Genomic DNA, 24,785 nt, shown 5'->3' on the forward strand with positions numbered 1-24,785 from the left:
GCCGAGTTGTCTCTAATAAGAGAGATATATTACAAAAACTGATGTGCATGCAAATCATCCCCAGTGAGCTGAAATACGTCAAACATCAGTGAGCTGCTGTCACACTCTTTGAGATATCAATTTTGGAATGGGTTTTGTGTCTGTATGACCTTTGAATAAATAATAATGTTTATGAAAACTCTCCTTTCAATATGTCAAATGCAATTTCTAAAATCGAAATACTTCATGTTAAGCTAAAAATAGTGAACTTTTTTTCCAAAATACTAATTTGCACCCAATGACAAAAATCACCCCAAAAAAAGTCACAAGTTTGGATTTAAATAGGCAAATGCTTAAGAGTCTATGGTTGGATCATTATTTCATATTTCTATAATATGTTTGGGCAACTTATTACCCTTATTAATTGAGTATGTAGCTTTTTAATTTCTTAAACAACCATGTAGGAAAATCCATTATGGCCATGCTGTCCCAAAAAAGTCTTTGGGATGTGCTGGAGGAGACTTTACAGAGTGTTGGACTCTTTACCAAAAAGTGATGCATGTTTTGATGGAAATAAATGTTGTGATGTTATTTTCTTCAAGAGGTGCATCAATTTTTGGTAAAGATCTTGTATTGACCAGCACTTTGTAAAGTCTCCTCCAGCACATCCCAAAGACTTACCATGACTTTTAGCTCTGGACTCAGAGGCGCCAATTCATGTGTGAAAATTATTCTTCATCCTCCCTCACAAATTATTTCACAATTTGACCCTGATGAATCTTGACATTGTCATCCTGGAATATGGCCATGATGTGTCTTCCTACATGGTTGTTTAAGAAATGAAAAGCTTCACACTCCATCAATTAGGATTAGAAGAACATCTGCCAAGCATATAACATACTAGAAAAATAATAATCATAAAACATTACAATGAAGCACAATAATCACTGCACTAATGATCCAATGCAATCATTGACTCAAAAACATTTGTCTAATTACATCTTTTTTTGCCAGGCAGTGATTTTAACCAAGTTATGAATATGTTTGCAGTCTGAATTGAATATAATGATATAAAAACTTTAAACTGTCTTTTAAACTGAATCACATTCTCAAGCTATCATTATTTTCAGCGATGTCCGTCTCAAAACAAACCAAGGTTCATGAAATCAAAATCATGGTTGTTTGTATGAATGCTCCAACACGATCTCATAGTCATGCGTATAAATAGTACGAGTTTGCAATCTCGTGGAATGTATGCCAAAATGAGTTTTGGCGTGCGTATGGTACGCGTTTTTTTGCGTGCATATGAGATGCACTTTATGGCGTGCATATGACAAGCTCTTGGGTAGGTTTAGGGTGGTGGGGTGGTGGGTGGGGGGTGGGGGGGGTTCGTATGTATAATAATACGCCATAAAGTGCGTCTCATATGCATTCCACCAGATTGCAAACTCGTACTATTTATACGCATTTTCGTGAGATCCGGCTCCAATAATCTCAAGAATAACTCTGTAATATCGAAATTAACTATGTTTTTACACTGATAAATTATATTCACTAAAAGGTGTTCATTATGCAATGAGCGACATGAAAGTTGGCAAACTGTGAGTTAAAAAATAAAAACTGAACTAAAACTAAAAAGAGAACTAAACTAAAAGAGAAGTATCACTTACATTCATGCCAAGCATGTATAATAAATGAAACAATTTTTTTCTTTGATAAATCTACCATGATTTATTTGATTGATTGAAAATAGTTTTCAGTAGTTTATGCAATATTTTTCTTAAAATAGTTTTAAACATGATATATATTTGTATTGACCATATTTTGTGCATATTGTAATTCTTTTCTCTTTTTTTGCTTATATTGCTGACTCATATGTAAATTTACTGCATTTCTTACACATAATTTAAACGGATGTTTCTATTGGTGGCCATGGGTTTGTTGAAAGTGCTATATAAATGCATTTCATACCCTATACTAAACAAACTACTACGGTACTTGCTATGAAAACCTATCTGAAATGTTCCCCCTCCCATGAATCCTCCATGTTACATCATAAGCATTCAGTTTTACTACATTTTCATGAGGGTTAATTATTTGTTGAACTTCCATAAAATATAATATCACTATTCTATTCATTTTTAAGGGAAATGTTGCTTCTGTACTCACCGGCTCAGAGCTATCCTTCATAAAAGCTCTCATTGTTAGCACTGAAGGGCACTATGATGGTTTCTTTCATGTCTGTGTGTGTTTGTGCAGGATGGGGGGCTGGGTGGATGCTGCCACCAGCACATGCTCTTAGACATGCCAACTGACTGTCAGCTGTCAGATACAGAGAACTGAAATCATCTCACAGTTAAATATTCAGTGCAGTCGTACGTGTAAACTATTCAGCTCTGAAATGCACCCTTTAAAATGAGTTAATCTATCAAGCTGCATTAAGTCAAGAGGCAGAGATATTGTATGACCATGTGCGCTTATTAAATGTTGTGTCATCTGAATCAGAGAGGACGTGACCAACATGCATAACAGTCAAACACATGCACAGCTGCAGCAGGCACTCTAAATAAAGTGCCATGTTGTTGGTTCAAAAGAAACTGCATTAAAACACGTACTGGATATCAAACAAGATTTATGACTAAGTACTTTATAAATTGTTAAATGTATACTAAATACTCTTTGTAGACTATTATAACACAAATGGGTGTGGGGAAAAAATGAACTAAAAGAGTCAACTCTTTATTTGAGCTTTTTTGCTAGACGGTGAACACTTTTTGACAGCCGTTCTGTCATGTATTATACACTCAAATATTTAGATTTATGAATTTTAATTCCATCAAATTGAATTGAATAATCCTTACGATATTTATATGAATAAATAAATTACTTAACTTAAAAAAAACTAAAGCTTAACATTTTGTTAACATTTTGAACAAGGGAATGGACCATTTAGTTTATGTGATTTGTTATCATAAATGTTACTTTTTTATCTTTTTTTTTACATTTTTGTATATGAATCACATAAACTAAATGGTCCAATTATAATAATAATAATAACTAGCACATAGCCTACTAGAATGTTGCATGTCTTGACACATTACTAGCATGAATTAACATGTTGCTAGCACATGGTTAACATGTGTTTATTATGCTGCTAGTATGTTTTAGCATGATGTTAACGTTAGCACATTGCTTGCATGAATTAGCATATTGCAAGCATGTTTCAAGTTTGTTTTAACACATTGCTAGCATGATTTACCATGCTGCTAACATCTTTTAGCATGCCCTAAGCTAATTGTAAGCCTATGCTAGTGAGATACTGGACGTATGAAGCTTATACTCTATTAGATATTGTATAAAAGTTTTTACCCCCTCTCTTTGTAGACCATAATAACACAAATTAAAATGTGGGAATTATGGTAAAACAAAAAGAGTAAAAACTCTTTAACCTATTTAAAGGGTTACTTCAGCGATTAGGCTTTGTATCAGTAGAAACCCTGGAGTATAATTAAAATGATTGTGCTTTCCCCCCTCATATCCCCCTGAGACAAGAGATTTATGCATTTTATTTCCGGAAAAATTCCTCCCGTGAAGCAAATTGATGATATTTGCGGCATCTTTGGAATTTTTGGCCAGCGGCTAAAGACTACAGCCAGCAGAGGGAGCCATTTCCGCATGTTTTCAACCCGCATGGGGGATGGAGATCACACTCACAGCACAGCTTGCAACTGCAGGCATTCATATTAACGGATCGGGCGCTGAGCAATGTAAGTGTTTTAACTTCTCAAATTAATTTCTAAGAAAGTTAAGATTCCAAAGGCATGAACTGAAAACACGCCAGACTGAACACGCGTTGTGAATGTATGCCGCGAATGTAGTCGCGATTACCTCAGCTCTCATCATGAGCTTATCGGCTCATTTATGACGTTAAATGTAATCTGACTCCTAATCTGAGTTAGTGCTGTGAGACTCACTCGATCATTATATTGAACAGACACGTTCAGTTTTTAATTGTAGTGTCTCCAACTCAGTCACAGTAATCTAGGAGCGGTGGCTTTGGGAATGGCCTCACAGGGCAGCGAAGCATTCTGGGAATTGTTGTCTTTCCTCCCCATCAGACAAAAATACATTTTCTGTCTTTTCTCAGTCTAGAAGGCACCAAATTCAAAAATAAATTCACATTTCTACTACATTAATGACCCAGTTTAAATACAGATTCATATTTCCAGCGCTGAAGTACCCCTTTTTAGCCTTTTTTCCAAGCTTAATTTATTATAAGTCCGTTCTATTTCTAGATGTATGCTGAACACTTTTTTGACAGCTTTTTAGTCCAACTCATCTACAGTAGCCTATATACACTCAAAAAATGATCCTTTTTCGATTTATGAATTTTAGTTGTATGGTAAATAATCCTTACGTTATTCATATTATATGAATTAAGAATTTAAAATAAACCAGTGTAAAAAACACATTTTGTATAAATATTATTTTGTGTAGACTTATAATAAGAATAACAATAGCATGTTACTGCCATAAATTAGCATGTTGCTAGCACATATTTATCATGCTGCTAGTATGCTTTAGGCTAGCATGTTTGAACTATGTTTTAACATGTTGCTAGCATGATTTAGTATGCTGCCTGCATGTCTTAGCACATTGCTTGTATGGAGTTGCATGTTGCTAGCATATTTTAACGTGTTCTAAGCTAATTGTTTGTTAGGTAGATACTTGTTGGATGAAGCTTAAATACTCTGTTAGAGGTGGCCTATTGTATAATGGTTTTGACCACCTCAATGAAAGTGGCTGTAGCTTTAAAGCTCTAGGAGGAGATACTGACTAAATGTAGTTTCATAAGAAACTTGTCAAGCCAACATAAGACCATAGGAAATATAAATGTACTCAAGTGTCTTTGTGACTACATTTTTCTGTAGTGGAATTATATTTCATTAGCCTATATTTGGGCCATTTGAAAAATGTAACTAAAAGCATGTGATGTTCTGATCTGGTCACTGCTTTTCCGCTCACATTTTTAATGTTCTCTTTCTTCTCTCCCTCTCTCTCTCTTGTTCTCTCTCTCTCCTTCCCCCTCCACTGCACAGCTGTACTCTGGCAGACACACATATTCTCTCCGTTTCTCTATCAACATTTTTCTTCCTCATTTTTCCACTCAATGTTTTTGTCGCTCCAGTTTTTCTGCGCTGAACTCATCATCCTTCTCCGCAGATTATTTTTCTCACTCACCCTCTCCATTCTACATCTCCATACTCCATCCTTTAATTATAATTTTTTATTTTACATTTTTAAATCTCTTTCCATTTGTGCTTGTCCTTTCATATCCCCTTTTTTGTCTTCATCCAGGTCTCATCTCCACTTCACTGCCTGTTTTCTCTTCTTTCTCTAATGGAGGCTGAGGCACTTTACAGTTTCAGAGCGAGTGAATTTGATGAACTCAGTTTCCAGAAGGGTGACATCCTGAAGGTGAGTCGGAGTGTGTATGTGTGGATGCAATAGTTCACTGTGAACACTTGGATAACACTATAAGGATTATAGTGTGCATGCTGGATCTTTGCAGAAAATATTTGATCAGTGTGTGCATCAGTGCTTTAGCATCTATTTCAGATTGGATATTTGCATTAATGGGTGGAGATTTATGTAGCTGAGAAGCTTGTGGGAAGGTACAGTAAGATATCATTCTTGTGTGAAGATATTTTAAATGTGTCCTATATACATGCCCTTGGTTTTACAGACAAGGCTTAAGCCTAGTTTAAAATGTTTGAGCTGTTTGTAAAAAAACAGCTTGCATTGATGCAGTGTGTAATATTTATGATGATTTTTTGACAGAAATGCAACATAATGTACATAACTATGTTTTCAGTGGTGCATAAAGACCTTAAATAATAAACTGTTATTTTTTATTACCTTTGAATGAGCCCTTTCTATCTCCATACACCGCGGGTTCCCTTACAGTGAAGTCACCATTTTGCACCGCCATGTTTCTACAGTAGCGGATAAACAGATAAACTGCTCTACAGAGCGCTAGCGACATTCTGCTGTCTCAAACGATGACATAATTGTACAGTGTCGGCCACCGTAGCTTCTCTATCCGCTTCGAAAGTGCAATTCACAACCTTGCCGTTAGATGCCACTATACAATTACACAATGTCAGTGCCATTGTTTTGTCTCAATAATTCACACCAGGAATGTTCTTCTTTCTTTTTTTTTTTCTAAGGCATGTTTATAAAAGCTACTTAAATTGCTACTTATAGTGAACTAAAGTCTAAACCGGGTTAAATCTAAGCCCTGTCTGTTAAATGAAGGAAAACTGTAAATATTCCTCAGGGTTGACTGTATTTACTACACCACTGTAGTCAGCCATTTGTTTATGCAATATTTGAACTTAAGCGGAAAGCAGGTCATTTGCATTGGTTTGCAAACTGTTTTTTTGTTTTTGATTACCAAATTTGTTATCTGGGACTGCTACATAGTTAACATGGTACAGGACAAGTTGTTTAAATTTCCAGTCCTATTAATCAAATACTTTTAAATGGTTAAGCAAGAGATTTACAGCTATTTTTACAGTTATTTTCTGGTAAATTAAATATAGTATACTCCCAGAGCATTTTTGAAAAGCATATGCAGAAAGTTCAATAACCATTCATAAAGGGATAGTTCACACAGAAATAAAAATTCTGTCATTTACTCACCCTCATGCTGTTTCAAACCCCTATGAGTTTCTTTCTTCTATTGAACACAAATAAAGATGAAAGAATCTGAAGAATGTAACCAGTTATTTAAATAGTTCAACAAAGTTCAACAAATTAATTAATCTATTTTAATATGTGTTATTTAAAAAAAAAATAGAGTAAATACTTACTTTAATTTAATAATTATTTAAAATAACAACAAAGTAAAATATTTTTTAAAAGTAATTTTAAAATATTTTACAATTTTGAGACCATTATTTTTTTATTATAAATAGATATTTATAATTATATTTATTATATTAATTTAAGATTATCATTAAGATTATTCGATTTTCATAATTTCACAGACCCCCATGGCAAACCTTGGCCTAGGCCAGGGGTTAGGAATGTTGATCCTGGAGGGCCACTCTCTTGCAGAGTTTAGCTCAAACCCTGAAAAGGAAACACTCACCTGCCTGTAGCATCAGTAATGAAGACCTTGATTAGCTTCAGGTGTGTTTGATTAGGGTTGGAGCTAAACTCTGCAAGAGAGTGGCCTTTCTGGATCAACATTCCCCACCCCTGGCCTAGACCATTATCTAAGATGATAGTGGACATCTCGATTTAGCTTTTTTGCTTTTTTTAGGTGACGAACATGGACGACGATCCAAACTGGTACACAGCTGAGCTGTTGGGTAGGCGGGGATATGTACCGAAAAACTATATCAATGTAAGACCTCACACGTAAGTATCACATGACCAAAGTTCATCTAATTTAGCATGTGCTGGGAAACTTTTGCAGTCATCTTCTGTTCTGTATGTACCTCGTAATTAATAGAAATACATTTTGTAGTTTTAGTCACATGATAATTAAAACTATAAACCATTCAAGTTGTCAAAATGATCCCTGTTCACACAGATCCATGAAAACAACTAAACACGCTGTATATATGCCGCCTGCGATGTCACTTTGTAAAGAAACACTACGCTCCTACACTGAAAAAAAAAAGTTGGCTTTTGTTGGTTTAACTTAAAAAAGTAAGTGACCTGGTTGCCTTAATTTTGAGTTTATTGAAACTCAAAATATTATTGTATCTGAACCACATAAAAAAAGGATAAATAGCACTGATGAAAATAGATGAAAATAGCACTATTTGGCATGTTTCACGGCGTCGTCAGAAATAAAACACACACAGTTACGGAATATGCTTACAAAATTTTTTAATAATATTTTAATAAAGGTTGTCAAATCTCAAAAAAAATGTTCATTGTATTAACTCAAAATTTTAATATCAATGAACTCAAAATTTTAAGGCAACCAGGTAACTTTTTTTCTAAATAATTTTTTACAGTGCATAGACTAAACACCATTTTTTACAAATTCATGTTGTTGTAGTTTACACAGAGACAATAATGGTAAAAGTTTTCAATAATTGCACTTTGAATCCCATTTTGAAAAGTCTTTCGTTTTCAGGCCCCCAAAATGGCATTGTATAGCTAAATGAACAGCCAAAAGGCATAAAAATATAAATGTTTTGTTAGTCCTTTTTAGTTTTTGTCATATTTAGTCATTCACATATCTTTTTTAGTTAGTCAAGTTTTAGCCGACTAAAAGTCTTGTCCTTTTATTCTAGTTTTAGTCAAAAGAAAACTCAATATATCTTAGTCAAGTTGTAATTAAAACATTTTAGCCTTTTTTTAAATAAATAATTCTGAGATTATTTCTAATGCCATTTCAGTCAAATACTGTTTCGCACATCTCAAATATTGATAAATGTCATAATTACCAGACAAAATACACTTGATGAATGATTTTTGTTGAATGCAAAATGCAACTTTGTTAAATTTATTGATTTCAATCAGTATCAATTCATACACTGTAAAAAAAATGTGTTGCTTTTTGTTGGTTTAACTTAAAAAAGTAAGTAACCTGGTTGCCTTAAAATTTAGAGTTTATTGAAATTAAAAATTTGAGTTGATACAATGAAGGAAATTTGTTTAATAAATAGAAACTCAAAATATTATTGAATCTGAAACATAAAAATGTGATAAATCATGAAAATAGCACTATTTGGCATGTTTCACTGCGTCATCAGAAATAAAACACACAATTACGGAATATGCTTATAAAATCTTAGTAAACGTTGTCGAATCTCAAAAAATGTTCATTGTATTAACTCAAAATTTTAATTTCAATGAACTTAAAATTTTAAGGCAAGCAGGTAACTTTTTTTCTAAATATTTTTTTTACAGTGTATAGCCTATATTGCCTACTGTACATATGGGAAAATTTTGCCTTTTTAAGCACTTAAACTTTTCTTGGGTTAAATTGTATTTGCTTGTATTTCCAGCCACAAAATGACTCTAATATTTATTTACTTCCAGTAAATAATAAATATTTTAGAAAAAAATATTTTAAGTGTAATATAAACAATATAAATAATATAAAATATTTAATTATTGCACAAATAGTTTTTACTACCAAAACATCTCCTCAAAATGTTTATTACTGTTTACCCGTAGTGAAGCTGTTATCTATTCAAATGTACTGACAGCGCTGGCTTGTGTGGAACTATTGAGAGCTCCATGAGCCACGTGACCGCGCGCCGCGACCTGTACTTGAGCAACAGGGCGAACTCATTCAAAATATTTTGAAGGCATAACAGCTCTGGTGTTTGTGATGAACAAGAAGAGACGATTTTAGACGAAAAGGAAGAGAGATTTTATCTTAGTTTTTATTTTATGCAAAACATTTTAGTCTCGTCCTTTTTCGTCTACAATAATGCATGTTAAATTAGCTTTAGTCAGCGTTTTTGGACATTGGTGCAGTCTTAGTCATGGAAAAAAAGGTTGTTGACGAACATATTTCATCTTGTCTCGACTGTCGAAATTAACACTAATCTGTAGTTCCCTTTCAGTCAGTACACTACTTCAAGTTATGACAGTTACTGATGGAATAGGGGTTTTGCTTGGAAGCCAATCATCTTCAAGATCTACAAAACAAGCCAATGGAATGAAAATGCCATGGGTCTGCAGAATTTGTATAGCGCAACTGGTTGCGATTGAGACTCCATGACCTCTGTCTAGGAGGTAGAGTCCCCTCCACCACACCCCAATCTATCCCCTCCACAAGAGAGGATACTTTGGCTGGTGATCAAGGTCATCTGAGGGTCACAGTGTGGAACAACCTGATGGATCTTCCACGGGCCACAGCCCCCTCTAGCACATTGCCGTGGTGGTCACGCCGCTCTGACTGCTTTAAATAAGGCCACTTCAGAACTGGCTTCACGATTGATTTTCCAGATGGGCATGGCAGCAAGGCGCTCTCTTGGTCCCAGTCACTCGGGCCTGCCATCAAACCTTCACCCCGTGGTCGGACCACTATGTTTCCCAGTGTATCTTGGAATTGGCGTTGGGCCTAGCCAATCGTTCGTGGTAATCTTACAGCAGGGAGGTCCGTCAGTAACTGACGTAACTCGTCAGGGAACAGAGACTTCACCTCCCCATACCACAACAGCTGTGCCGCTGGTACGCCCGGGGCACTCAGCTTCGGCTCTTCAGCAGGTAAACATAATGTGAGATTGCACGCGTAGCTCTTTATATACCCATGAGGTGGGGCAGAGTTATGCAATGCAAATTTTGCAGACCCATGGCTTTCTTTAGGGAACGAGGGTTACATGCGTGAGCAAGATATTCTCAGTATTCTTTGCAATGGAATGCATTAGGAGAGGAGGGGAAAGTGTTATTGTATGTGTTTTCATTGTGGTCCAGAAGGTATAGTTTTCTGTGGTTCTGAATGTTGTATTTGTGATGAAAAAGGTGGATATCGATTGCATCAGTCCTGACCTTGGAATTGTGCTGCTGGATGCACAGCTGGAGTTTTAGGGTTGGGTGCAGGATTATATGTATTTTACAATAAAGCTGTGACAGATTTTTCGGAGTAGCTTCATCTGTACAAATGTAGGGATTTCCCATTATTACACCTCACTGTGATGTCATATGACTCACAAATTGCTGTGGTGTGGCCTTCCCGATGGTGTGACTGAAACTGCTAGGTAAGGACATCTGCTAGATAAGGACATCCTACACTTCAGTTTTAACATGAAGTGGATGATTGAGATTCTTCTAAAGATGGATTAGCAAAGATCGAAGTCCAAACCAAAGCCCATAGCAAACATGCTGTGGCTTGACCTAAATAAAGCAGTTTATGACTGAGAACCTACCAGTCATCTTTAACTGAAAGGATGAGTCAGTTAAAATTCAGGATCTGAAAAGTAGGATTTAATGAGATTAAACATTGCCTTACGGTCAATACAGCTAAAACTACTTATTAAGATGGCAGAACACGTTCATGCAGTGTTCTTTCACCCTATATCATGCAAGCACTTGCATTTTTAAAAACCTGAAATAACATCGAAGTCTTAATTCTTCAAGGAATTGTGTGAACAAAGTGTTCTGGAAATTTTATTTTATGGATAAATTTGGTCATTTTGTGCTGAAAAAAGTTGATGTGTTAGAAGCAGGAAGAATGGGAAAGCATAAGGGTTTGAGCGAGTTTGAGAAGGGCCAGATTGTGATGGCTTGATGACTGGGTCAGAGCATCTCCAAAACTGCAGCTCTTGTGGGGTTTTCCCGGTCTGCAGTGGTCAGTATCTATCAAAAGTGGTCCAAGGAATGAACAGTGGTGAACCGGCGACAGGGTCAGTGGCGGCCAAGACTCACTGATGCTCGTCGGGGAGGGAATGGGGATGGGAAATCTTCAGTCCTCCCATCCATGTGGATGTTACTTTTGACATGTACCACCTACCTAAGCATTACAGAAGAAGACCATGTACACGCTTTCATGGAAACAATATTCCCTGGCAGCTGTGGCATCTCTCAGCAGGATAATAAGCCAAATACAAAGCAAAAGTGGTTCAGGAATGGTTTGAGGAGCACAACAATGAGTTTGATGACTTGGCCTCCAAATGTCCCAGATCTCAATCCAATCGAGCATCTGTGGGATGTGCTGATGATAAAATGATAAAAAATGATAAAGTCAGATCCATGGAGGCCCCACATTGCAACTTACAGGACTTAAATGATCTACTGCTAACATCTTGGTGCCAGATACCACAGCACAGCTTCAGGGGTCCAGTGGAGTCCATGCCTCGACAGGTCAGAGCTGTTTCAAAAGTAAAAGAGGGACCAACACAATATTAGGAAGGGGTCATATTATGCCTGATCGCTATGTTTTTTTTTTTTTAAATTTGTGTACAATTTTAAAAACAAAAGTTACCATTATATTTACATGTAATAATAACATAATATTAACATCACATATTGTACACCTCAACATAAAACACACAAAATCAGCTTATCATTGTATTAGAGGAATAAACTCAACCTGATATCACAAGACAATAACATACTAAACGTGACAACAACAAAGCAAAATAAAACTGGCAAAAGATCAAACAATGCAACCATATTAATTATTCATATCCCGATGCATGCTGGGAAGAGGTCAACTGCGCCTGAACCACACGTCAATTTTTCAGTGTAATAAAAATAATAATTTTGCTTTCTGGTTTGACTTAAAACATAGAATTTCTCCTGTTCTGTTCTTCACAGCTGTACTAGTGAAAACTAATCTTTTTGGATTTTTTTTTAATTGATCAAAGAACCTAAATATATATATCATATAGTATTTTTTTTTTTACCAGTAGCCCCCTTTCAGTTTATAAATATACAATACGATGTTAAACTGACAGATGAGCTTGTATTTTGCAGGTGGTTTGTGGGTGGAATATCACGACAGGCTGCAGAAAACCGCCTGAGACCGCTGGAGTGTGGAGCGTTTCTTATTAGGGAGAGCGAGAGTACACCAGGAGAGTTCTCTGTGTCTGTCAGGTCAGATGCACCCTACAAATCAAACCTACTTTCACTGTTCTTCCACACACATCTACACTTCATGTTCAAAATAAAGACTTGTTATTATTATTCCCTGCGTGTGCTGCAAATGTCGGCAGCAGACATGAGTGCACTTGCATATTCGTGTGTGCTAATGTGTGTCCTTGTTACCCTATCTGGCTCTTCATTAATACACTCTAATTAGAGTGGAGTGCATGGTAGCGTTTTGCAGTGATGTAATCTTTTGCTCCCAGCACTCCGGAACCTATTTAAACAGTTCAGAGTTCTCCTGGTGGAAACTGAAACCTTTTAATATGCCAAGCAAAAAGTAGTATTCATAACACTTTCTAAGAAGTCACTACTGTGTATGTATGTACTGTATGTATATACACAGTTCAGATTGCTAGAATGTTCTGCATGGTTGCTAAGTGGTTATTTACTTGCCCAATTTGATGATGATTAGCCATTCAGTTGAATCCGGCTCTTGGCGATCCTATGGGCCGCCTCCTGCCATGCTTTCCGGTTTTCTGATTTCTTTTTCAGCCGTTCTATGTCTAGGTCTGTGTTAGTTTTGATGGTGTCGAGTCAGTGCGTATTTTGGCGGAATTTCCTCTGGCTCAATTTGAAAGAGCCTATTAAAGTTCATGGCACGAAACAGAAGTTTAGAGTCTTTGCAGGGGAAGTTATTTTCAAGGATTATGGGGGCACATGAATTAATATTAAAAAAAAAAAATGCAATAATCCATAACAAACAAAAATTTTGATTTCATAGTGACTTTAAGTTTCTATGATATTGTGGACTTTAGATCTGACTTAGGGTACGTTTACATGACAACTATGTACAAAAAAAAGTTTTCACAATCTCGTCAAAATGATCTCCGTTCACACAGATCCCAAACATGCTATATTATTCATGCCAGGCCAGTAGTGGATGCCATTTTTGTAAAGACATTTTCACAAATTCTTTTTTTTTTTTAGATTAAATGGACTTTAAACCCGTTTTCAAAAGTTTAAGTTTGCAGGCCACCAAAACACCATTGTCATGTAAATGAACGGCAAAAATGCATAACTTTTTTTTTAAAAACGGCCAAAAAGCATAAAAAGGTTTCAGCTTTTATTTGAAAGCGGTGTTGGGTAAACTACCTGTTTTATATTGCGAAAAGAGTGCTTCAAAAACAACACGCTTGAAACAGGAGAAGGAAAACACTGAATGGGGAACTTGATGAGCATTTGTGCATTTATTTTTATTTTTTTTCTATGTTGAAATGGGTTGATCCACTACTTTTCTTCTTCGATCCAGCTGAGCGAATGTCCTGTTGATGACACAACTCAGTGCTGCCCTCCGATGTCTGGTAGAGTATAAAAAAATTGTACTGCGCATGTGTTGAACTTGGCCATCCATGCTTATCCGCGGTTGACTATGCTTTGAAAGCTGTGCGGACACTGCTGCGTGTGAGACCCAAAATTAAGCATACCTGAGGCATAGGTGATTTCTTAATAGTAATAGGCTGCATGATTTCAGGTTATATTCATTGTTAGGGAGTTGGTTATATCAATTATGTTTGTTAATAATAATGTTTGCCTTTGCCTCAACACCTTTTCTTTTCTTTTCTTCTCTTATTCACAACTCATAGCAGAATTCTATTGAAAAAGTTGGCATGCGTTGGGAGGGTGGACACGCAAAGATTATTTTTAGATCGCTTTGCTTTACCCCTCTAAAGGCCTGACCCAAAACGTGAAATTCTACTGAGACCGAGAGAAGGAAATAGAAAGAGAAATCGAGGGATAGTTGCAACACAATTGCAGCATAATGAATCCAACACAGTCACATATTATTAGAGTAGTGCCTCTTAACAAGCTTGAGTACCTGAGGCTAGCACAGATGTTTCTGTGTGTATTTACATGTGTGTAATGGAGAGGGAAGACGAAAGCAAGCAAGAAAGAAAGGAGAGGGAAAGAGAGAAATATAGTAATAATAATGTGTTAAATTTTTAGGTCAATCAACATTTACAGAACTTTAGTATAAAAATGGTTAGATTTTTTTTAGAAACTAATATTAATGCTAATATAAACACACAAAGTTACAAAAGCTGTCACTGTGGAAAATGAACACCTTTGTACCTATTAGTACCTCAAAGTGTATATATAACAAGCTAGACCCACATCAAGATGTTTGGTTTGGAAACTCACGATTGACAGGGCTCAATTTCGAGGGGCGGGATAAACGGTTGTCTTTCAAACTCCTTCTGCACGCAATAGGATAGCGCTACACCAACCAGAGCAACGAAGGTGAAACGGAGCTCGTTGATAGATTAAACATTCGCCGCATCCGGTCGGCAAAACTCCGAACACATCTTCCCTTTTTAAGAATGACTTCAGTGCCGTTCTTTGTTCTTTTCTCAGAGAAACGCTTAACTCAAGTCTTCCAGAGTCACGGTCAAAGCTGAATCGAAAGAACGCTGTTCGCCAGTTTCTGTGTTTACTAGAAGCACGCAAACGCAACTCGGCCGTCGTCATTATGTTAAGCCCCGCCCACCGACTCTATACACAATGTGATTGGCCCGACCAGAGTTTGCCTTTACAGCCCAGAAGAGTATTGAGAGGTGCTAGTCGACACTCGCGGGCAGATTAGATTTGCTGCCGCTACTGATCTACTGAACCTACTGGTAACTTGTTTGCCACGTAGCAATAAAAAATATACTAAAAACCTTGATTATTCTGGTTAGTCACATTGTACTGCTATTATTTTGAACAATACTGTATGTCGACTGACCTCCTCCTATAGTACCTAATGAACCCTCTGGGAATGTGCTCAGTAGCTGATGAACAGCTGTTTTGTGGCATAGTTATTTAATTATTGTGTAACTTTGAGAAAAACATTGAAAAAATATATATTTAGAGATGACTGTATTATATACCAAGTACAATGCTGAAAACAATGTGGTATGAACCATTTTTGTTAAACATGGTGTAAATAAATCTAGAGGTTTGTTTACTATTTGGATGTGAAAGTATGCATCTTTGCTAGCCTAGAAATCTAGATGCACCCTAGCGGCAGCAAATCTAATCTACTGCCACGAGTGTCGTATAGCAACTCTCAATACCTTCTGAGCTGTAAAAACCAAACTCTGGTCAGGCCAATCACATCAAGTATAGAGTCGGTGGGCGGGGCATAACATAATGACGGCAAAGCTGCGCTTGCGTGCTACCTACTAGTAAACACAGAAGCTGGCGAACGGTGGTCTTTCGAATCAGCTTTGACCGCGACTCTGGAAGACTTGGAGTTAAGCTTTTCTCTGAGAAAAGAACAAAGAACGGCACTGAAGTCATTCTTAAAAAGGGAAGATGTGTTCGGAGTGTTGCCGACCGGATACGGCGAAAGTTTAATCAATCAACTAGCTCCGCTTAATGTTGCTCTGGTTGGTTGTAGTGCTATCCTATCACATGCAGAGGGAGTTTGAAAGACAACCGTTTATCCCGCCCCTCGGATTGAGCACTGTCAATGGGGAGTTTCCAGACCAAACATCTTGATGTGGGTCTGGCTTGTCAGGCTATATCTTTGCGAATTAGCCACAGGATTGGCTGTTAACATCCTGAATGTCCGTCTCATGAGGGTTTCTGAGATCCAGGATAGGCCTGAGGCCACTATCCCTTTTCGGCATGAGGAGGTAGCAGCTGTAGAAGCCTGACTCGCTCTATGAGGGGGGAACTGCCTCTATAGCTCCCTTCGCTAGTAGATTTAAGACTTCAGTGCAGAGCCATGTTGATGTGTTGACCATGGCTCGAAAGCATGGAGGTCTGAGAGCAACTTTGTTTTATTATATTCAAAATCCATTCTGACCCATCGGTGATGGCTTTTCAAGCCTTGGCCCAAGTGGCTAGGGGTTTTCTAAAGATTTGAGGTGGTTGACCGTGAGATGGGACCAACTGCTAAAGGGTTTAGTAGAGGAAAAATGCTCTTTTGTTTAAAATATTTTATTTAGCTCGCTGTAAAAACAGCGTTGTTTGTGAGGGTGTGTGAACTGGAATGGGCCTTTTGGTTGCAAATGGAACATTTCCAGCCGCCTGAATTAAATAAGGGCGCTGGGGGAAACATGAGCTCTTTTCGGGGGTGGTCCGGCCACAGCAAGATAAGACCCCTTTCTCTTCCTTGTTACAATTGGCTCAGGAAGGCTTCCCTAGGCTGGGGTCCCTGGCGGTGGGGGAATGGTCTGGTGTCAACTGCTGGGCAGGGCTGGTTTGGTTGGCTGCTGGGTCAGCACGTTCTTTGAGTGACCTGAAGCAAAGCTGGAGCGGTTTGACAAGAACTTCCGCATGGCCTGCGAAGACTTCTGTGCCTCAGTGAAGCGCTCAGCGAATCTGCTCGCTGCATGGCTAAAGAGACTAGTGGTAGCGATGAGGGAGTTAAGGAAGGTGGTCTTATCAGCGTCCTTGATCTCCATCAAGTTGAGCCACAGGTGGAGCGCAAGCATTACCAGGCTGACCCTACTCCCCCCAATAGCCTGTGTGGTGTTTTTTGTGGCATGCAGGGCCATGTCAGTGGCGCTGCGCAGATCGTGCTGCCGGGCCCAGTCCAGACTCATCCATGGAGCGGAGGAGTTTCGCAGCCCTGACGAGAACGCGGAGATGTTCGGCATCTGTGCTTCACAAATTTGAGCATGACTGCAAACATGATATTGCTATAACAATCTATATTCAGTATATCATTTATTAATTTTTTTACATTATCCTCAACATTATTTATGTATTTGTAATTTACCAATTTAGATGCATCTTCTGTATCAGCTATGTAGCTCAAAGATTAATTTTGTTGTTTGGTAACGGCTCTATATAGTGTCTTATTATATGTATATTTATTATGAGTAATTTATTATAAGTTATAAGTCATTTCTCTGGTGGTAATGTGGATCTCTATGAATTTAAAGAGTGCTGGTCTAGTTTTGGTGTTGACTCGGGCTCGTCCTGCCTTGGTCTTGTCTTGGTCTCAACCCCACAAAGTCTTGATCTTGTCTTGGTCTCGTGTGGTCTTGAATGCAACAATAGTATTTAGGCAGATTTGAACCTATAGATAATGACAAAAAGGGTTCTTTGTATTGTTTTGGGCATATCAGATTAAAACTTTAATGCAAATACAGAACGTACAATGCTACACAAATACCATACAATTAATGTGAGACAGTTTATGTTGAATCTAAGTCTAAGATTTGTTAACGTGGGTCTGTTCTAATGTTGGCTCATATGTAATGACTGTGATTAAAATGACTGAGCCTTGCTCTCCCTAAACATGCCTGTTTTGATTATCTTTAATATAACTACACACCGCGCACGCGCACACACACACACTCACACTCACATACACATACACATATACACACACACACACACCCCAGAGGCAGTTCCTCATTCTGTCACCATTTCTGTCTGAACAAGCAGCATGATCAATGCAGTGTTGCGTGGCCTGATATGCATCTGTGTGTGTGTGAGTAAAACCCACACAGGTTAAGAGTAGGTGTGGTAGGGTGGAGCCACCAGGTGATTAAAGATACCTGCCGTAGGCACAGGGTGTGCGTCAGTGTCTGCACATTTCTCAGTAAAGCAGAAAAATGAATAATTTACAACAAACATGCATAAAAAAATAAGATAAAATAAAAAGTTTTTTATTTTTTTTATTTTTTATTTACAAGGGTTGTGAGAGGCAAAAAATATATATATTTAAAATTAATTCAAATGCATCTGATCAAAAAGAATAAATAATTATAAAATGTATGCATTATATAACAAAATTATAATAATATTGTATACAGTAATGTACAGTTACTAAAATATATATATATATATATATATATATATATATATATATATATATATATATTTATTTATTTACATACAAGTTATCTACTGTATTATTGCAGCTTGAATGAGTGGCATATGCATATAGATATTGTATTGTAGCATACACATCGATCAGGCATAACATTATGACCATTATGACTAATATTGTGTTGGTCATCACATAGTGCATCCTGGTGCCATGTGTTCCCCAGGTAAGTGACGCACACGCAATCGGCCATCAGGCCAGGCCACTGTCTTCCATTGCTCCGTGGTCAAGTTCTGATGCTCACGTGCTTGATGCTCACGTTGGTGCTTTTGGCAGTGGTCAGGGGTCAGCATGGGCACTCTAACTGGTCTGCAGCTATGCAGCCCCATAAACAACAAACTGTGTATTCTGATACCTTTCTAACAGAACCAGCATTAACTTCTTGAGCAATATGAGCTACAGTAACTCGTGTGTTTGATCGGACCACACGGACCAGCCTTCACTCCCCACGTGCATCAGTGAGCCTTGGCCGCCCATGACCCTGTCGCCGGTTCACCACTGTTCATTCCTTGGACCACTTTTGATTGATACTGACCACTGCAGACTGGGAAAACCCCACAAGAGCTGCAGTTTTGGAGATGCTCGTCTAGGCATCACAATTTGGCCCTGGTCAAACTCGCTCAAATCTTTATGCTTGTCCATTTTTCCTGCTTCTAAAACATCAACTTTGAGGACAAATGTTCACTTGCTGCCTAATATATCCCACCCACTAATAGGTGCCATGATGAAGAAATAATCAGTGTTTTTCACATCACCGGTCATAATATTATGCCTAATCTGTGTATACTGAATGGATTATTGTTCGAATTTTAGGCCTGGTTTTGCAGACAGGGCTTGGCTTAAGGCAGGATTAGGCCTTAGTTTAATTAGGGCATTTAAGAAGCTTTTATAAACATGCATTTGAAAAAAAACATGACAAAAGTCACTGCCATCAAAGAGCAGTGACATATTTTAAGATATGTCAGTGCAATGTGCTTTTCGTGCTTTTAAAACAGCTCAAACATGATTCATTAATTCATATTTATGCTGTTTAATGTACTGAAATGAGCATTTGCTCTGAGAGGAAAATATACTGTAATATATCTGCAGGAGAATAAGCACAGACTTGTTCAGAGCCTAATTTGATTAAAGTTATTAACACTGAGCTTCTACATCATTGTGATTCAAGAACTTGCTGAGAGCTGAAATGTCAAACTGTGATTTATTGAGCAAAAACAACTTAATAAAACACGCTTATGTTCAGATTTAATAAACTGGAAAGTCCAGACAAGATCTACCCCTTTATCAAGAAGGTAAACAACCCTTTCTCTCTCTGTCTCTCTCTAGTTACGGGGACCACGTGCAGCACTTTAGAGTTTTGAAAGATGGATTAGGGCAGTACTTCATTTGGGATGAAGTCTTCAGCTCCCTCAACCAGCTGGTAGACTTCTACAAAATCAACAGCATTGCCAAAGAGAGGACCGTCTTCCTGCAAGAGCCTGAGGGATCATTCGCTGTAAGAGCCGCTTTGAACATCATTACTGAGGTGTCAAATTTAACTCTGGTGAACTCTGATCTGCCGATTTGCAAAGCGAAAGTATGTTTGACCATAAAGGATATAATGTCAAACTTTGATCTCTTGGCTCAGTGTATACCTCATTAGCTTGAGCGTGACATCATATCCTGTTAAGGGCTCTTAAGAGGCATGCGTAGAGCCTGCTCACTAGAAAATTTTCTAGTGACTGATCAAATCTAACGTTTTCAGTTGGATACATTTCTGTGAATTGATGCAATTTAATAGCCTGACAAGCCAGACCCACATCAAGATGTTTGGTCTGGAAACTCACCATTGACAGGGCTCAATCCGAGGGGCGGGATAAACGGTTGTCTTTCAAACTCCCTCTGCACGCGATAGGATAGTGCTACACCAACCAGAGCAATGAAGGTGAAGCAGAGCTCGTTGATAGATTAAACATTCGCCGCATCCGGTCAGCAAAACTCCGAACACATCTTCCCTTTTTAAGAATGACTTCAGTGCCGTTTTTTGTTCTTTTCTCAGAGAAAAGCTTAACTCCAAGTATTCCAGAGTCGCGGTCAAAGCTGATTCGAAAGACCGCCGCCGTTCGCCAGTTTCGGTGTTTACTAGAAGCACGCAAACGCAACTCGGCCGACGTCATTATGGCCCCACCCACCGACTCTATACACGATGTGATTGGCCCGGCAAGAGTTAGGCGATTACAGCTCAGAATGGTATTGAGAGTTGCTAGACGACACTCGCGGGCAGATTAAATTTGCTGCCGCTAGGGGGCGTCTAGATTTCTAGGCTAACAATTTAATGCACAGAGATTCAATTTGGCCAAATGAAAAATTCAGATGTGATCAGTCACTAGAACATTTTCAATTGAAGACCTGAATTTTCTTTTACAGTGTACTACTGCAATTTTATTTCTCACAGTTATGTCTTTTATAACTCAAAATTAACCAGGCACACTCTTATCATGTCCCTGGTGTGTGTGGGTGGGTGTGTGTGCATACCTACCATATTTTGCAAACCAATTTGAAAAAGTGAGCAAAACCTGACAAAATCTCCAAAAACCTCCCTTTGGGGACGTCCTCATTGGTAAAACTGGTATAAAAAAGTTATTTAAGTTTTTTCTTCTTTTTTTTTTAAATGTAAAAATGATGAAAGTTTTCTATGATGGGTAGGTTTAGGGTGTGGGTTAGGTTATAAGATGTACTATTATCTGTACATAAAAAGAATACAAGTCTGTGCAATGTCCCCATTTAGATAGTAAACGTGTGGGTGTGTGTGTGTGTGTGTGTGTGTGTGCGCGCGTGTGTGTGTTTCAGAGGCCACGTCATGCACATGCCCTCTTTGACTTCACATCTCATCATGCAACTCACCTACGTTTCCTGCGCGGTGATGTCATCGACCTGCTGGACTGTTCGGACGCTCAGTGCTGGAGGGGGCGCTGCCGTGGAAGAGTGGGTGTGTTTCCACCAGAGTACGTGCAGCCCATTTACCACTGAATATCAGCCATGTATCCCCTCCTGTACAGCTAAACACATCTGAATGAGAGCCTGAGACTTATTCATAAGTTACACATACTCTCTATAAATCCGAAGATGAACTAAGCGCTATGCATCAGTGTTTGGTGTATCAGGTGATTAAGGTTTGGATTAAACCTTATGTGTCATGGTCAGCATTTGCCCATCAATCTCTTTGTTAATCGTTTTCAGCAAATCAAGAAGGAATTCTAACTTGTCAACAAACCAGTTTTGTAAAACCCCCAGGATAAGAGTTGAGTGACATTTACTCACTGATCATCCATCATGTGAGCTTCCTGTCTATTCCTCTTTCAAACACTTTGAAAATGGAGGTAGTTGGAGTATTGACATTGAGTATATGTCATTTTTGTTCACACCTACTATACATTCCCTCTTGTAAAGTGAACATTCATATTAAAGTTCTACATACTTGGGAAAATCTGATATTGATTTTCTTTTCTTGATGCTTGACAAAAACATCAAAAATCATTTGCATGTTGATTTATTTGTAAACACTGTGGTTTTGTGGTGCTATAAAAACATTTGCTCGACCAATGGCGTGAGTCTAGGGTGGGGCCATCCTGTTGGCAGGTTGTGGGAGTGTCTGGGAATCCTGTTGCATTTATTTTTGCACTTCTGTTTAGTGACACAGAAATTACAAGCTTAACCTTTACAAAAAAAGAATAATAATAATTTGATTTTTATTATTTGATTTTTTTTTTTACTGTAGTGCTGAAATATTTTAGTTTAGACCTCTAGTAATTAAAAAAATATATTCCAAAACCATAATTTAACAAATCATCGACAAAACCAACACAAATGTATTTATGTTGTTAAATAGGCTACTTGAGATGATTATAAAACCGTATTGTAGGACAAGTGGATATTTTTTAATTCAATTAATTTTGTAGAGTAGAGAGGGTTATTTGACTGTTATCAGTCATATCATATGTCTGTTCAGGAAGACCTCTAACTGATGTTCCAATGGAAAACACACATTGGATCCACATGCCATGTGAAAACATTTGGGACTATCCTGTTAAAGTGATGACCATAAAAATGAGCAATAATAAGGTAGTTATTTTTGGAGTGACGTAAGTCTTTCTGCAGTTTATCTATTACAATCATCATGAGATCATGTTTGCCGTATGATGTGTGAAATGAGGACCAGTTATTTTTCTCTTTCAGTCACAACTGCTGTTCAATGATATGTAAAATATACAGTATACTATATTAGCAAGCTTTGCTGCAATGTCAACGGTCTGACATGTACTGTGATAACACATGAGTCAGTCAAACCGCTGACTCGTGAATGCCTGCACACATTTCACATATGATAGATATTTTAGCTAGAAGTTTTGTAGAAATATAGCAATCAAGTGTAATATTGCATAAACAATGTAAGGATGTATTTTATGAGCAGATATTGTCTCTTTAAACTCACTGAGAAAAATAAACTTTTATTTACTAAATGTATATGTTCTTGCTATTCACATGAAGTCTCGCCCCAAATGTTTTCAAATCTGCAAACACACTCCAAACCCAACACACTTTCTTCACACATTGCTTCATGATTTTAATGTATCAATTTTTCATTTGCACATGAACAATAAAACAATATAAATTAAGAGAAAACAAAAAGTTAAACATGAATAGCCACAAATATTCAACAGCTAGCATTTTATGTAATCCACCCTGACTTTCTGTTCTTAAAATCATTTATAAACCGTTCTTACAACCATATCATCTATGGCTATTCTCACGCTATTGTTGAAATAATTATTAGATACAAATTACAGTCATTGATGTGCTGCACAGAACATTACAGTTTAATCACTCTTCATTTATTTCCAACATCTAGTAATGATTTTTGTTTTCTTTTTTGAGTTAATGTGAACATATTTATCAAAAATAAGATCTTACTGAGTGCATTGGCTTTATACATGCACTGTGAGAAAACTTGTCCTATTCTCAAAGGTAAATGTATAACATGCATCATGAAAAGTTAACTGAACACCTACTAAAACAATCCAAAAAATGCTGTAGTTTTATGCAGCCCAAATTACTTAAATGTATTTATATCATTATTTATATATTTTTCCTAAACCTGTCCTTTGTGATGATGATCTTAATTCAGCTAATGCAATAGTTTTGCAATGAATTGTACTTTTAACATACATATGTAACAAATCAAATCCCAAAGGTTTCGTCTAGGTGATGCACTTGTATCAAAAGGACAATCTGATGTGTGTGACTGTTTGCTTGAGTATGTTATGCATAGTAAGCATAGAGGAATATGTTAATGCACACGAGAATGATGGCATTGACACAGCAGAAGCGAGACCAGAAGGGATCTTCTCTGATGCTGTGAATGATGGGAGATGAATTCCCGGATGTAATTCGGCCAGGTCGGGGGCTACAGAACCCAGCGGTGCGGACACATTTACCCCTGCGCACAGACTCACAGCCTAGATTGAAACAAAAATGTTGGCTGTGAAATTAACTGGCAAAGGAGCGGTAGAGTTATAGTATCAGATGCTAATACCATGGTGCTTTCATGTTTAAAGGGATAGTTCACCCCCAAAATTAAAATTACCCCATGATTTACTCACCCTCAAGCCATCCTAGGTGTAAATTATATTCTCCTTTCAAAAATTCAATCAGAGTTATATATAGAAAAATATATATAGGCCAAAAATGTGCATCCATCTATCATAAAAGTGTGCTCCGATGGGTTGGTGTAAGAAATATATTCATATTTAACATGTTATAAGGCACAAAAACGTCTCAGGTTACGTATGTAACCCTAGTTCCCTGAGGGAACGAGACGCTGCGTCGAAACGCTGTGAGAACGCCTCTGTTTAAATGCGTCGTGAAGCGCCTGTAGAACCACTCCATCGGAAAAAAGATCGATCGTCGGCGTGATGACGTCATCGACCGGAAGCTATAAAACGTCCGTGAAAACAAACAGGAACTAACTTCTGATAAAGCCTGAAGTAAGTGATCACGGACACGCCGGGAGTATGGCAACGCGACGCAGCGTCTCGTTCCCTCAGGGAACTAGGGTTACATACGTAACCTGAGACGTTCCCTTTCGGGGAACTCGAGCTGCGTCGAAACGCTGTGAGAACGCTTATACCCACATCGCCATAGGACCAAGTGTCTCGTATGTGTGAAGCCGAAGCGCACACGGTTACGAGAGTACCTGTGCCCCTACTGTAGATGCCAGGTCTAGTTCGTAGAACCTGACGAAGGTAGAAGGAGACGACCAACCGGCCGCGTTACAGATATCATGGAGGGAAGCCCCCGACAAAAGTGCTTTAGA

At 37.8% G+C, this 24,785-nt stretch overlaps 2 protein-coding genes across 3 annotated transcripts in view; one reads left to right on the top strand and one right to left on the bottom strand.

Annotated features, from left to right (window-relative positions):
• Positions 1-5,074: 5,074 nt before the first annotated feature.
• Positions 5,075-22,637, top strand: grapb (GRB2 related adaptor protein b). 2 transcript variants are annotated; one of them, XM_067442142.1, is made up of 5 exons: positions 5,075-5,457; positions 7,310-7,407; positions 12,436-12,555; positions 19,760-19,928; positions 21,263-22,637. In XM_067442142.1, exons 1-5 carry the CDS (start codon positions 5,380-5,382, stop codon positions 21,440-21,442), a joined length of 645 nt encoding a protein of 214 aa, XP_067298243.1. In that variant the 5' UTR covers positions 5,075-5,379; the 3' UTR covers positions 21,443-22,637. The 2 variants fall into 2 exon arrangements, with proteins under 2 accessions (XP_067298243.1, XP_067298244.1); XM_067442143.1 differs by lacking the exon at positions 12,436-12,555.
• A 17-nt stretch (positions 22,638-22,654) lies between these two features.
• slc5a10 (solute carrier family 5 member 10) overlaps positions 22,655-24,785 on the bottom strand; it is a 40,107-nt gene continuing 37,976 nt past the window's right edge. Inside the window, exon 15 of the mRNA XM_067442147.1 lies at positions 22,655-23,928. Coding sequence (XP_067298248.1) covers positions 23,732-23,928 — 197 coding nt within the window. The 3' untranslated portion in view covers positions 22,655-23,731. The remainder of the gene's footprint in view (positions 23,929-24,785) is intronic.

This window comes from Pseudorasbora parva, chromosome 4 (genome assembly GCF_024679245.1).
Source record: "Pseudorasbora parva isolate DD20220531a chromosome 4, ASM2467924v1, whole genome shotgun sequence".
Classification (NCBI taxonomy): domain Eukaryota; kingdom Metazoa; phylum Chordata; class Actinopteri; order Cypriniformes; family Gobionidae; genus Pseudorasbora; species Pseudorasbora parva.

Excerpts from the sequence above, each read along its gene's own strand:
- grapb (XM_067442142.1), top strand. The coding sequence starts at position 5,380 with ATGGAGGCTGAGGCACTTTACAGTTTCAGAGCGAGTGAATTTGATGAA. Across the intron at positions 5,458-7,309 it reads AGAAGGGTGACATCCTGAAG|GTGACGAACATGGACGACGA; the intron begins GTGAGTCGGAGT and ends TGCTTTTTTTAG. Across the intron at positions 7,408-12,435 it reads ATCAATGTAAGACCTCACAC|GTGGTTTGTGGGTGGAATAT; the intron begins GTAAGTATCACA and ends TGTATTTTGCAG.